Source organism: Camponotus vicinus, unplaced genomic scaffold, assembly GCF_025532165.1.
Source record: "Camponotus vicinus isolate PSW18456_S1 unplaced genomic scaffold, iyCamVici1.0 SCAF_9, whole genome shotgun sequence".
Classification (NCBI taxonomy): Eukaryota; Metazoa; Arthropoda; class Insecta; order Hymenoptera; family Formicidae; genus Camponotus; species Camponotus vicinus.
The window spans coordinates 13,419,416-13,434,043 of record NW_028141981.1 but is presented as its reverse complement, the minus strand read 5'-3'; the positions used below and the strand labels follow the sequence as shown (position 1 = coordinate 13,434,043).

Sequence of the window (14,628 nt, the reverse complement as noted above, 5' to 3'; positions counted from 1 at the left end):
CTTAATTATAGTGTTTTGGAAAGCTCTCGAGCTAAACTACAAGAATATGTAATAAGAAATAAGGGTTTCCATTTAAAAAATTCAAAGTGACCTTTATGTAATCTTTGCAACGCCACCTGTGGTCATACTGATAAAACTAGTAAATAGATATTTTAGAGCCCTACAACTTTTATCTGAAACATTTTTTTTTTAAATGAAATCTCTCCAAGTTATTCTATACGTTTTGTACACCCTGTATATGAAATATATATATATATATATATTATATATAATATTAGATTTCTTTTACTATATATAATACTAGGAAAAAAAAATATATATATATATATATATTTTTTTTTTCTAGTATTATATAGTAAAAGAAATCTAATATTATATATAATAGAAGAAATTAAATGGTGTACACACAGCGCATACTTTGTTATAATTTAAAAAACCAAAAGAACTAAAAAAAGTTCTTGTTTTTGTCTCTTACTTGGATATAAATAAATTTGATATGCGCGCAGATTTTCAATTTAACTTTTTAGAAATCAGATTAAATATGAGAGAGAAAAATTGGTAAAATGGAAGAATGCTAAATAAATACACTCATAAATATATTTCGGAAGTACATTGTTCTTTGAGATTATAATTATATTTTAATTGTACTCTTTTTTTTCTCTTGTCTACAGAATATAAAAATGAAAAAAATTCTTATTCTCTTGTTCTTGTTTGATAATGAATGATAGATATGATGTTACGCATATATACGTATCATTAGTCTAATTATTTGATGGGAAATACTATGATGTGACTTACATTGCAGAAGTTTAATAATAGGATTATAATTCGTCGTGCGGTTTTTGAAGATGATTTATCACGAAATCATACAGATCGTCAAGATTACGCGAACCATTATACTCAAAGACTTTACGTCCATCTCTATACAAGTACAATGCTGGAAAACCTTCCACTTCTTGTTCATTGCATAACTGTTTGCTTGCATCGAGCGTGCAATCGACTTTAGCGATATTCACGTTGTTATTAGCAAAAAATTTCTTACCCAACTCCTCCCATGTGGGCGCCAAGCGTTTGCAATGTCCACACCAAGGTGCAAAGAACTTTACGAAGGAAAAACCTTTTTCGATACCATGCTGGAAACTGTCGGCTGTCAAACTTAGTATAGCATGCGGGACATTATTGTTTTCGCTCTTTTGATTCGATTCGTCAGCACTCTTACTTAGCATCATCGACACATAGGCCTTTAGCTCTTCGTGAGTGCGTTCACCAGTGTATTTATCTATCTGGAAATTTATATATTTTAGTTTCTAATTTATAATTCTTTTTCTTTTTCAGAAAAAAAGGATAATTTAATTAACAATACCTTTTTCCCATCTTCAATCCACAACAATGTGGGATATCCTTTAATGTCAAATTGGCCACAAACACTACGATGTTGGGTGCAGTCTATTTTAGAGATACTAACTGCATCATCGTTATGGAGACTGTCAGCTAATTTATCCCATGTTGGTGCTAATTTTTGACAGTGTCCACACCAAGGTGCATAAAATTTGACAAAATGATATCCAGAAGAAACATGTTTTTCAAATGTATTTTTTGTTAATTCTAGCAATCCATTCACTGCTTCTGGAGGAGATGGTGCAACATCTTCATTCTAAAAAATAATTGCTATGATATTAGTAAATTGATATAAAGAGTAACATAAGGTTCAAAATAAGTCATGTATAAAAGTACATACCATAGAGGAACTGCCTAATTGTTCATCAATAAAGGCAGTCAAAGAAGGTAAATTTCGAGTTCCTCTAAATTTGATGCTTCCGGTTTCCCCAGTTTTATAAAACTTTAGCCTGTATTTAAAAATTTTCAATGTAGTATAATATAATAATCGTAATATAATTTCAAAATTATTTAATAATTTATTATATATAGTATATGACATATAGGAATATTATACATTAAAATGTTAAAATTACAATAGTACAATATATATAAAAAGTTAAAATTCATTTATTTGAATAGAACTTTTTTTAATGGAAATTTCATTAATACGATTGTTAAAATAAATTGTTAAAATAAGATAAATTACGTGGGATAGCCAGTAACATCCTGTTCACTACACAGAGTAATCTCAGTTGTACAATCAACTTTGGCTATTCTTATATTACTATTCTCTTTATTTAACATTTCCGCTAATTGCTCCCATGTAGAACTAAGTTTTTGGCAATGTCCACACCTTTTAAAGGAAAGAATTTCTTATTCATCATAATTAATATAGTAATAGTAGAAATCATTTCTTTTTTCTTCATCTTTTAATTTATATTATATAAATAATGATATATGTAATGTATATTCATATATTTACCATGGTGCGTAAAACATAACAAAGTGATTCTTCGTTTTAATCTTCGTAGAGAAATTCTCGCTAGTATATTGTAAAGTAAACACGTCCTCATCGTGGCCGTTACTAACTTGGCTCAACATAAATAGAAAGAACAAGAGCTGTCGTTTCGACGCGATAAAATCCGTAGAATTAATCGCCATCACGAGCCTCAAGTTTATTTACACAATATTCGATCCTTTCACAAGCAAAATCTCCCCACGAGAAATGCAAAGGATCATCGAATCTTTCACCGACACATTCGGAATAAGTTTTAATCCCGAGGTTTTACTTTTAATCCCGGCTTCTTACCGTGCTGAATGAGATACTGTAAAAAGGATGCCTATACAATATAATGTTATATCGGAAACAAATGATATTTTAGTGTGTCGTATATTTTTAAAAATTATATAGAATTTCTCCGCGCAACCGCCGGCCTATTGTTCGCCGAAGCTCGCGCGAACCGATCGAATCGCCGATTCCGCCCAATAATTCCGCCCATCATATAATATAATCCAATGAGAGCAACTATGAAACTGGAATTACCCTAATTCAGAATTGATCTCTCGCAATATCACTAGTAGATCCCTTTTGTCTGGGATGCACAGACTTCTATATATACTAGACTGCTAACTCCTTATATATAAGACGGCTTCGATTTTATGTACAAATCACAGATAGGTATATAAAGGTATTCTATTCTGCGCATGCGCTCTGCGATAACGCATGTGTATATGTATATACATACGCAAGCTACATACGCAAGGTTAAGTAAACATGCGCAGAATAAGTCACGTTAATACATAAAATGTGAGGACATTTTATATAAGCAAAATATGGGGAGTTAGCAGTCTAGTTATATTAGAAGTCTGTGCTGGGATGGCATCCGATTGACCACGTCGCCAATTGGCCAATTCAAAATAGGACTCTCTGATTGGTCAATCGTTGCTAGCACCGACGAGATACTGGGTGCATCCAGAAGCACAACCGCTCACTGAGCGGCTAAGTAGCACTCGAATGTGATTGGTTTCTATGTTTGAATTGACCAATCACATTCGATTGCTACTTAGAAGCGCCATCTTTGCGTCAAAGTCAGATACACGTGATTTTGAGTGCCTGAGCGATTCTTGCATATTTAACAGCCCATTTCTGGGCTAATCATCAGTGATTTTCATTAGAAAGTTACATTTCTTCGAGTGCTACCGTGGACATTGTGGATTTTGGGCGCCAACGGACTCTTAGCCACATCAACGCGTAATTTCATCTGACGCACGACCGTTAACACGGTTTTACCGTGAACAGCCATCTTGGGCCTTTGTTCTCTCTCTCTTCTTTTGATTTCCGCTACATCTCTCCTGGACATTTGCTATCCTCGAAATTTCCTTCACTCACCATGACCTCCGAGGGTAAGCATCATTCCTCTAAAGATGCAGAAATGGACTACGAGGAAGACTCTCTTCTCACTCAAACACTTAACTCACTCATTAACGAGTCTGGACTGACTGATCAAGTAAGTCTCAATAACTTCAATATTAAAAACCCTCCATCTCGCAAGGATACGACCACTACACGTCAACTCAAACGAAATAATAGATAAAGAAAAGGAAAACGTAAGTGACACTCCAACTCCCAATAAAATTCAAATTATAGATGTCAACTCTCCTCCTACGACACACACCCCGTCTATATCTGGTTCTTTAATAACCATTAACGACTCTATTCGGAAAAATAGATACTCTGAAAACAATCATGGTCCGTTTGACATCCACATCCAACGGATCAGTAATCCTTCTGCGCCACTACATCCCATTACAATTGGTAGACTACTAAATAAGCTTAATATAGACGGAATTATTGAGATCAAAAAGGCCGGCTATTCTAAAGTCTCTGTATTTTTACAATCAGGAAAATTTGCTAACTCTCTCACAGAAGACCCACGTCTCAAAGAAAATGACTTAATAGCATTCATACCTCCATTTCGTACTTCTAGAAAGGGTATAATCAGAAACGTCCCCTTGGAATTAACTGAAGACCAAATCATGGAAGGTATCAAGAGTCCAATCAAAATCCTCGCAGTCAGGAGGTTGAATCGCAGAATCATCAATCATCACAGAGTTTCTCAAGAGCAACATTCAAACAACACTCAACCCTCCACAGAGGACATACTTACACCTTCATACTCAGTCGAAATAATATTTGAAGGCCAGAAACTACCTTCTTACGCTACTCTCTTTTATGTAAATCATCCCATCACACCATATGTCTCTAGAATATCCATGTACCACGCCTGTTATAGATTTGGTCATATCAAAGCCTCCTGTAAGGGATCTCCAAGATGCATGCACTGCGGAGAGAAAGGCCATTCTGCAAACAAAGAAGATTGTCCTCATTGGCAAAAGCCACCCATCTGTGCCAACTGCAAAGGAGAACATCGTGTTACCGACCCCATCTGTCCAGAGTTACAGATCCAAAAAGACATCAGGGAATACGCTGCATATAGGAACATCTCTATCGCTGACGTTAACTACATTATAAGAGGTAAAAGATCACCGCCTCCTATCTCTTCTTCCTCAGAAGAGTTCCCACCGCTCCCCTCTCGACATACACACTCTTTTTCTTATAACATGCCAACGGGCAGTCTGCTCATGCCACGTTTTTCTTCGCGTTCATACGCCAAATCCATCTCTCGTACTTCATCAGATAAATCCTCTGTCCTCCCCTTAATCAAATCTAATTCTCTTCCAACACTAACTCATAAACATCAAAAAATTTTTTATAACAACCTAACCCCCCAACCATCTTTCTCACGCTCCAGTTCCAAATCCTCCTCATCCTCTCCATCCGTTTCCTTCTCCATTCCATTACAAAAGACACAAATTAGCACTAGCCATATCAAGACAACGAATTCTACTAACAATAATCTCTCTCAGACCCCCTCAAACAATGCGAATTTTATCAAAACCTCTTCCGATGTAGACATCAATAAACTTATACAGAAATTTTCTTCTCTCATCACGACTCCCGACCTTCCAGTAGAATCATTAGTTAAGGCAATCTCATTCATCGAAAGTTTTCTAAAGTCGCAAGATACCTCCTCATCATTATTGCAAAATGACTAATTACCCATCACTTAAAGATCTTACAATTTTTCAATGGACTTGCCGTGGAGTCTCCAACAAGAGAGAAGTTCTGGTCAATCATTTAGATCATTTCGATATCTTTGCTTTTTCTGAAACTTGGCTTACTTCTGAACGAAAACTATTTTTTAAAAATCACCTTATCATTAGGCAAGATGGTCCCTCCAATCACTCAGGTGGGGTCTTGCTAGCTATCAGAAGAAATATTGCATTCCGTAAAGTTAATATCATTCCTTCCTTTCCAGGTATTTTAGAAACAATTTGCATTGAAATTCCAGCCTCTCCTAAACCTCTCCTTATTGCATCAATTTACAAACATCCCGGCCCCTCAGACTCTCTTCTTTGGGAGAACTTTTTCACCTCCTTTAACTGCTTCACATCGGCACATATCATCATCACTGGTGACTTTAATGCCCATCACACTTCGTGGGGCAGTCATCATTCTGATAGCTCAGGTAAACTTCTTCTCGAATCTTCACAAGAGCATCACTTCTTCCCTATTAATGATGGTACTCCTACCCGCCTTTCTCATCCACGCAACTTACCGTCAGTCATAGACCTCACTTTCGTCTCATCATCCACAACCCCCTTCGCATTCTGGGAGTCATACGAAGACTCCCTGGGCAGCGATCATATCCCTTCTATTATTCGCATCAACCTTACAGTCAAAAATGTTCCCCTTTATTCTCACAAACTTAACCTTTCTGAGCTTGACTGGAAGTCATTTCAATCTCTTTTGATCATCCTAGCACCAGATCTCTTACCTCAATTGCGAGATCCAGACATCTCTCATTTGGATAAATATGAAATCCTCTTCAATTCTATTAAAAACTCTGCTATATCTCTCACCTCTCAAAAACACAAGAATCAGCATCGTATCCCTTTTACGAACCATAACTCTCCTTAAAAACGTTTTTCTCCTCCTTCACCTTGGTGGAATGACACATGTTCGGAAGCGGTTGAACTTAGAAAACAAGCCTTTCGCCATTTCAAAAGGAATCCTTCTCAGGAAAACTTCTTCAATCTCAAGAGGCAGGAAGCCTCTACAAAGAAAATCTTACGCATTGAGAAACGCAAGAGTTGGAGATCCTTTTGTAAAGAGATCACTTCTTTTACTCAGATAGACACTCTTTGGAAACTTATTAAGAGATACAGGAATAGATATCTCACTTCCACTTCCTCTTCTTCCCCCTCCACCAATCACGACATATCTAAAGGTATGCAAAACACCATCGCCTCTTTATGTCCCTCATCTTGTATCGCACCACCTCCAGACTTCTCGCTCCATGATAATATTTGTAATCTGGCTTCTGTCTTTGATCCTCCATTCTCAACTGCAGAACTCCGCTACGTTCTCAACGCAATGAAAAAAAAGAAGACTTCTCCAGGATTAGATCAAATCACATACTCCATGATCTGTCATATTCCCATGATTTATCTTCCCGCTTTCCTTGACATACTGAATGAAATTTACTCTTCCGGAAAACTCCCAGACTCATGGAAACACTCTCTTGTATTCTTAATTCCCAAATCTACTCCTGGCAAGTATCGTCCAATCTCTCTAACATCCTGCGTACTGAAAACTATTGAAAAACTCATCCTGATGAGACTGGACTGGTGGCTCGAAAGATATTCTAAACTCCCAAATTCTCAATATGGTTTCAGAAGATCACATTCTTGTCTAGATAATCTCTCCATACTCACCTCTGAAATTCATGTCAGTTTTATAAGAGGAGGTGTCACCGCATGTCTTTTCCTAGACTTGACTAGCGCTTTTGATGATGTTATTCCCAACATCCTCTATGAAGATCTCATTCAAATGGGTCTCCCCACCAATCTATGTAAATTCATTTATAATCTAATCCATCTAAGAACCATACAGTTTTCAATTAATGGAGAACTCTCCAAGGAATATTACACTTGTAAAGGAGTTCCGCAAGGATCAATCCTCAGCCCTACTTTATTTAACATCTACGTAGCCAAACTGAAAAATCACATCGGTGAAGAATGTGAGATAGTTCAATTCGCGGATGACATAGCTATCTTTTCCAGCTCTGTTAACATTGCAAAAGCTCTATCTAACCTCGAATTTTCAGCCAATAAGGCGTTTAGATTTCTCTCTTCCAAAGGACTCTCCGTTTCTCCTTCTAAGTCATCACTCGTCTTCTTTACAAGGAAACACATTAATTCGACTGCCTACTCCATTTCTATTAATAACTCGCCGATTCACTCCTCTTCCTCATGTCGCTTTCTAGGAATCATTCTCGATCATAAACTTTCTGGGAAAGAACATGTAACATTCATCCACAAACGTTGCTCCAATTTAATCAATGCCATCTCTTCGCTGAGAGGTACCTGGTGGGAAGGAGAGCCCCGTACTCTCTTATGCATTTACAAAGGACTCATAAGAGGCTCCATGGAGTACGGATGCGCCTTCTTTCCATACAGTAACTCCTCATTAATGTCCAAACTAAATAATATCCAACTCAAATCTCTAAGATTCTGTTTGGGTCTTAGAAGATCCACTCCTACTAATGTAATCCTGGCTGAAGCCGCAGAGGGCCCTTTGATAGAGAGATTCAAACTTCTTACAGCGAGGTACATCTTGAAAATCTTCTCACTTTATTCTCACACTGCTCTGAATAAGTTCTCAGAATTACATTGGTACGCCAATAGGAAAAAAAGAAAAAAAGATCCTAGTGAATCCTACCTACTATTCGATAGGTTTAAAGAAATGTTAAAATACAAAAGACACATCCCAGACAGCACAGGACATTCTATGGACATTCATTTTATGTCCATTTTACGTCCGCACGTCCATAGACATGAAATGACCGTTCATCGTACATCCGATTCGGGACATCCGTTAACGGCCAATATTTGGACGTCCACAAAATGTCCGATCTTGGACGTCAAAGTTTCGCGCGAACACGCAAGGATGTGTTAGTTCGTTCGTTTACCGCTATGCGACGTGCGATGCGCTATCTTTCTCGTATTTAAGTTTTAGTTATGAGAATTATATAAAGTTTGCAAAGAGTAACAAATAAGATTAAAAATATACTGTTCAATTTAATTTCTGATCTCAATGCAAGAGTTTCAGATATTAAATTGATTTTATAAGTCGGACAAGTAAATGTCCAGCAAATAAACGAAAATAATCCGTTCATTACTTATTTAAAATGTAAAGTGCAATATGCGAGTATAAATTATAAATAAAATTTTTATATGAAATTTTTATGTAAAATTTTATATGAAATAGATAAATTATATTATTATTTAGGGATTAAAGCATATCCACCAATTTCATAAACAGATATACCACGGACGTCCACTGAATGTCCGAAGAACGTAAAACGGATCATCTGTGGATATCCTCAATATCCTTAATGATCATCTTATGGATGTCCTTCGGATATTTGTGTGCTGTCTGGGATAGCAGATTTTGATTACCCTTCTCCGTACTCAGTGGAGTTTGAGGCACTCATACATATCCCAGAATTACTCCTCACCTCTCCAAAACAATCTGAGGAACTAAAAAACTCCATGTTTCCTACCTTTACCTTTTTGAATATGTTTCTCCATCTCATACATGACAGAACAGTTTTTTACACTGACGCTTCCAAAGCAGATATGGGATCCCCTGTAGGCTTTTCTATTTATTCTCCTTCCATCAATGCCCAGCTTATGTTTAAGGCCTCTTCACATTTCTCTATTTACTCCGCCGAAGCTTTAGCTATTCTTTACACCTTAAACTATATCCTTGACAACTCTATACCTAAAGCGGTGATCTTTTCCGACTCAAAAAGCGTCATCGACACTCTTGCCTCACATAATTTCGGCCACTCATGTAATTACTTAATCTATATTATTCGTCAGAAGCTGCTAGAAATTCACAGGCTCAATCATATAATAACTCTTGTATGGATACCTTCTCACTGTGGCATTCTAGGAAATGAGACAGCAGATTACTTAGCAAAAAACGCCATCTCGAGAGGCACTCCCATTACTGATACTATTCCTCACTCGGATTTTTACTCCATATCAAGAACCAAATATCAAGAAAACTCGACTAAATTTCTAAAATCTCAAGCACATCACAAAGGAAAAAAATATTTCCAATATTTTGATGGACTTCAATCTAAACCATGGTTTCACTCCTTTGAAATAGACAGAGAGGCAATCGTCACCTGTGTCAGAATCAGGAGTAACTCACTAAATGCAAGCCTATACAGATGCAATATTATTCAAGATCCTTCATGCCACTGCGGTCATCCTCTTCAAGATGTGGATCATATCTTCTGGCACTGTCCTTTATTCTCAGTTCCTAGAGAAGCACTGTTCAAGCAACTCCTTCAGCACAAAATTCAACCTCCGTTTCAAATTCAAGACATTTTGAGGACGCCTACCCTCGGAGTCGTCAATTCTATACACTCCTTCATTGAGAAAACAGGCATCCATATATAACCACCTAGTCTTGCTCATCTCTAATTACACATCCTCCTTGTCCTCTTTAACCTCCAATTTAACTAAAAGCAGCAATAAATTTCAGCTTACGACATAAACTCCAGTTTAGTCCAACACAGCAACACCCCAAGTCAGTTAGCTTATTCTCCTTAAGAACAACACTCAATTAACTATAAAGAAGATCCAAATTCATTCATTTCTACAAGAAGAAATATAAACTCAAAATCTACATTCCCACTACCAGTTGATGGCCGGATTACACCCTCAGAGGGACGTGGCCAAACAAAACTGAAGAAGAAGAAGAAGAAGAAGATTGCTACTTAGCCGCTCAGTGAGCGGCTGTGCTTCTGGATGCACCCAATCACATTCAATTGCTACTTAGCCGCTTAGTGAGCGGTTGTGCTTCTGGATGCACCCACTGTTAAAGACCGACAGTCCTGGATAAATTTTCGTGACCACCAAGGCTGCGTTCGGAAACATCACCCGAGTGCCCCCGGGTATCATTTTATCCTTGTTGTTCATCGAAGGTTTGTTCGCGTCGCATGCCCCAACATATTCCTACTCACTCCAATGCGCTCCAATCACAGACATCTATACTATATACTAGACCGCTAACTTGCGTCAAATACATGTCCACGAAATTTATGTACTAAATTCTCACGCATGCGTAACGTTGGTGGACAGCAGTCACGTTTGTGATTGGTTGATGTTACGTACAATGTACGTAAGTATGTAATTTGTGTATAAACTTACAGTTGAATATAAGTTATTTTTAAATATTATATAATGTTCTTCGTTTTTAATTAAAATTTATTACAGCCTTTAAAGATAAAATATATCAAAATATATTTAAAAGGTATATGATATAATTAAAATCAAGATTAAAAATATATATAGAAGATTAAAAATATATAAAAATTAAAAATATATGTATATAACATTTATATATATATTTATATTTATTTTATTACAAAATTAAAAGTTTATAATGTAAAAAGTACAAGTTTTAAGGTGAAAATTTAAATATTAGCTGGCTACAAGTGTCCACCATATTAGTTTTCCACCAATATTACGCATGCGCGACCGCCATATTACATGATTTTCGGGGACACATTTTATGTACAAAATCAATGGGAGTTAGCGATCTAGTTATAGGCCGGTATTCATAGTCCGTTCTTATCATAGACCTTACAGATATGGACTGGCAATACGTATCAGACTGTGTCCGGAGGAGGTTAGAGAGAGAAACATACTTTTTGGTACTTCTCTTTCTACAAGTGTCCGGACACTGTGCGGACACTTGTAGAGAGAGAAGTACTAAAAAGTATGTTTCTCTCTCTAACCTCCTCCGGACACTGCTTCTCTACAGAAACTATAGGCAATTGCCAGTCCATACTTATAAGGTCTATGGTTCTTATATTTAAGATCGTCTTAAGTTCATCTTTAGATATTGTGGGCCTGAGCCTTTTATGCCTTAAGTCTTTGTCTTAGGTAACGCACAATACTGTGTGTTATGTCTCGAGTCTTATGTATACGCGAACGTTTATTTCTTACAAACGTTTGCGTATACATAAGACTCGGGACATAACACACAGTATTGTGCGTTACCTAAGACAAAAACATAAGGCATAAAACATAGTCTTAAAATCTTAAGGCAGCCATTCTGCTCAGGTCTTATATGTATCATTTTATTGGCTATGGATTATCTGAAGATGAACTAAAGACGATCTTAAATATAAGACCGGACTATGAATACCGGCCATAGTATAGATATCTGTGGCTCCAATACGTTCGCGTCACCGGAACTAATATGGCGACTAGGTGGTCGCGTCGCGATAGAACATACTCTATGGAGCAATTAGGAGCATGCTCCATTTGCCTCACCTTCGAAGGTGGTGCAATTGATGGATGGCCGATTGTAATGTGCGATTGGTTGGAAGCAAAAAAGGAAGGGGAAATGCCTCAAGTCCGTTCGTGTCAACAAGTGTTGGTGCACATAAACTCATCTGCTCTAACCGCTATCTTACCTGTGATCCAAGTGTTCTCTGGTGTACATTGGAGCATGCGACGCGAACAAACCTCGAATGTTAAACAAGGATAAAATGATACCCGGGTACACTTGATGTTTCCGAACGCAGTCTAAGTGGGCCCACCTCCTCAAAGTTAGCCCCCTTACTTTAACTATTACAAATGTTTTTTTCACTAATCGTTTGGTGATTGATTGGTAATATTTGGTATAATATTCAAAACTTTTGGTAATCCACCGTTTTTTCAGAAAATCAGAAACAAATTTTTAATCTTCTTTTAGCCCCCTCACTTTGACTATTGGGCATTTTTTTTTACCAATCGTTTTGTGATTGATTGCTAGTGTTTGGTATCGCATTCAAAACATTTGATAGTCTCCCGTTTTTTTAGAAAATCGTAAACAAATTTTTAATCTTCTCTTAGCCCCCCCACTTTGACTATTGAGAATTTTTTTTTTACCAATCGTTTGGTGATTTATTAGTAATGTTTCGTAACGCATTAAAACTATATAGCTTATAATTATAATTAATATATGGCGTTTTCGAATGGCCGGGTTTGATCCGATCCGAGTACTTTACTAGACGTCATTGATCAATCACAGCCATTCTTCTGAAAAATGTAACTATACATTCTTCAGAAGAATGACTGTGATTGGTCAATGACGTCTAGTAAAGTACTCGGATCGGATCAAACCCGGCCATTCGAAAACGCCATATATTAATTATAATTATAAGCTATATATTTTCAATGCGTTACCAAACATTACTAATCAATCACCAAACGATTGGTAAAAAAAAAATTCTCAATAGTCAAAGTGGGGGGGCTAAGAGAAGATTAAAAATTTGTTTACGATTTTCTAAAAAAATGGGAGACTACCAAATGTTTTGAATGCGATACCAAACACTAGCAATCAACACACAATCACATCAATCACAAAACGATTGGTGAAAAAAAATGCCCAATAGTCAAAGTGGGGGGGCTAAAAGAAGATTAAAAATTTGTTTCTGATTTTCTGAAAAAACGGTGGATTACCAAAAGTTTTGAATATTATACCAAATATTACCAATCAATCACCAAACGTTTAGTGAAAAAAAAATTTGTAATAGTTAAAGTGGGGGGGCTAACTTTGAGGACGTAGTGGGCCCGGTGGGCCCGGAGATAATAGAAGATTGATGATATTACCGGCCGTTTTGATTATATTGAAGACAATTACAAGAGTTATTTAAATCATACGAGTATTTTAGGTCATTCAGTTATTGTTTCATTATCAAAAATGTATCAATCTTTTATATACCTGCTTCAAAAATGACAAATTATGTACCAAATCATTATTTTATTATCGACAATGTAAAGATTTTGTTACCTACAGTAGCACTTTGCACGTTTTTTCTGGTCACGCTAAGTCCCATAAGGCCCAGTTCCACAACTTATTCTAACCGAAGTTTAGCTCGTTAAAGGAGGATTTACATTGCGTCCCAAACGCCATTGCATCCAATCAGACGTCATACATCATTGAACGCAATGTAAATCCTTCTTTAACGAGTTAAACTTCGATTAAAGTAAATTGTGGAACTGGGCCTAAGGGCCTGAGCAGAATGGATGCCTTATAATTTTAAGACTATGTTTTATGCCTTAAGTCTTTGTCTTAGGTAACGCACAATACTGTGTGTTATGTCTCGAGTCTTATGTATACGCGAACGTTTATTTCTTACAAACGTTCACGTATACATAAGACTCGAGACATAACACACAGTATTGTGCGTTACCTAAGACAAAGACCTAAGGCATAAAACATAGTCTTAAAATTATGAGGCAGCCATTCTGCTCAGGCCCTTAGGGCCGCTTCGACCAAACTCCGATTAACTCAATCGTTGATTAAAGTGTTGCCAACATGACAAAATAATTCAGTGTGACCAATTGTATTTCTGAGGATATACTGTATTTCTACAATTATATTGGCTTCTCTCTGTATATTGTTAGAAATACAATTGGTCACACTGAATTATTTTGTCATGTTGGCAACCCTTTAATCAACGATTGAGTTAATCGGAGTTTGGTCGAAGCGGCCCTTAAACTCGGGTTAACTGGATTGTGGAACTAGGTCTAAGTTGACATAATTTTATATAAATTATAAAATATCTGATAAAATGTTCATTTTTCAATTATTTTACTTTAATAATTTTATGCATAGAATAATAAAAGGAATCAGTTAATGTAAAGAAAACATATGATTGTTCTTAAAAAATATGTCGCTGCTCATTGCATTCATATAAAAAAAAATAAAAATAAAAATATATACAGGGTGAGTTTTAATGATTGTGTCAATCTTTTTATCATGCGGGAGATTACCGATCGCAATTTTAATAAATTGATCGATACATAGGTATCAGTTAATTGAATCGACCGAAGGCCGAAATATAATGTGTACAATTAAAGCAAGTTAAAAGCTGAAATTATGTAGTATGGATTTATTATTATTGTTAAAGCTACGCACTTATTATTATTATCATCATCATCATCATCATCATCATCATCATCATCATCATCATCATCATCATCATCATCATCATCATCATCATCATCATCATCATCATCATCATCATCATCATCATCATCATCATCATC

The 14,628-nt window shown here is 36.4% G+C and overlaps 2 protein-coding genes across 2 annotated transcripts in view; both read right to left on the bottom strand.

The window, feature by feature from the left end:
- The window catches only part of LOC145977255 (uncharacterized), an 84,033-nt gene that overhangs the window by 53,718 nt on the left and 15,687 nt on the right, over window positions 1–14,628 (bottom strand). The window lies entirely within an intron of this gene.
- On the bottom strand, window positions 580–2,900 carry Prtp (thioredoxin domain-containing protein pretaporter). The gene is made up of 5 exons (XM_083108650.1): window positions 2,363–2,900; window positions 2,087–2,233; window positions 1,739–1,847; window positions 1,364–1,654; window positions 580–1,283 (listed from the first exon to the last, which is right to left on the bottom strand). Exons 1-5 carry the CDS (start codon window positions 2,539–2,541, stop codon window positions 822–824), a joined length of 1,188 nt encoding a protein of 395 aa, XP_082964776.1. The 5' UTR covers window positions 2,542–2,900; the 3' UTR covers window positions 580–821.

Excerpts from the sequence above, each read along its gene's own strand:
- Prtp (XM_083108650.1), bottom strand. The coding sequence starts at position 2,541 with ATGGCGATTAATTCTACGGATTTTATCGCGTCGAAACGACAGCTCTTG. Across the intron at positions 1,848-2,086 it reads GATGTTACTGGCTATCCCAC|GCTAAAGTTTTATAAAACTG; the intron begins GTAATTTATCTT and ends TTTTAAATACAG. Across the intron at positions 1,284-1,363 it reads GGATTGAAGATGGGAAAAAG|ATAGATAAATACACTGGTGA; the intron begins GTATTGTTAATT and ends ATAAATTTCCAG.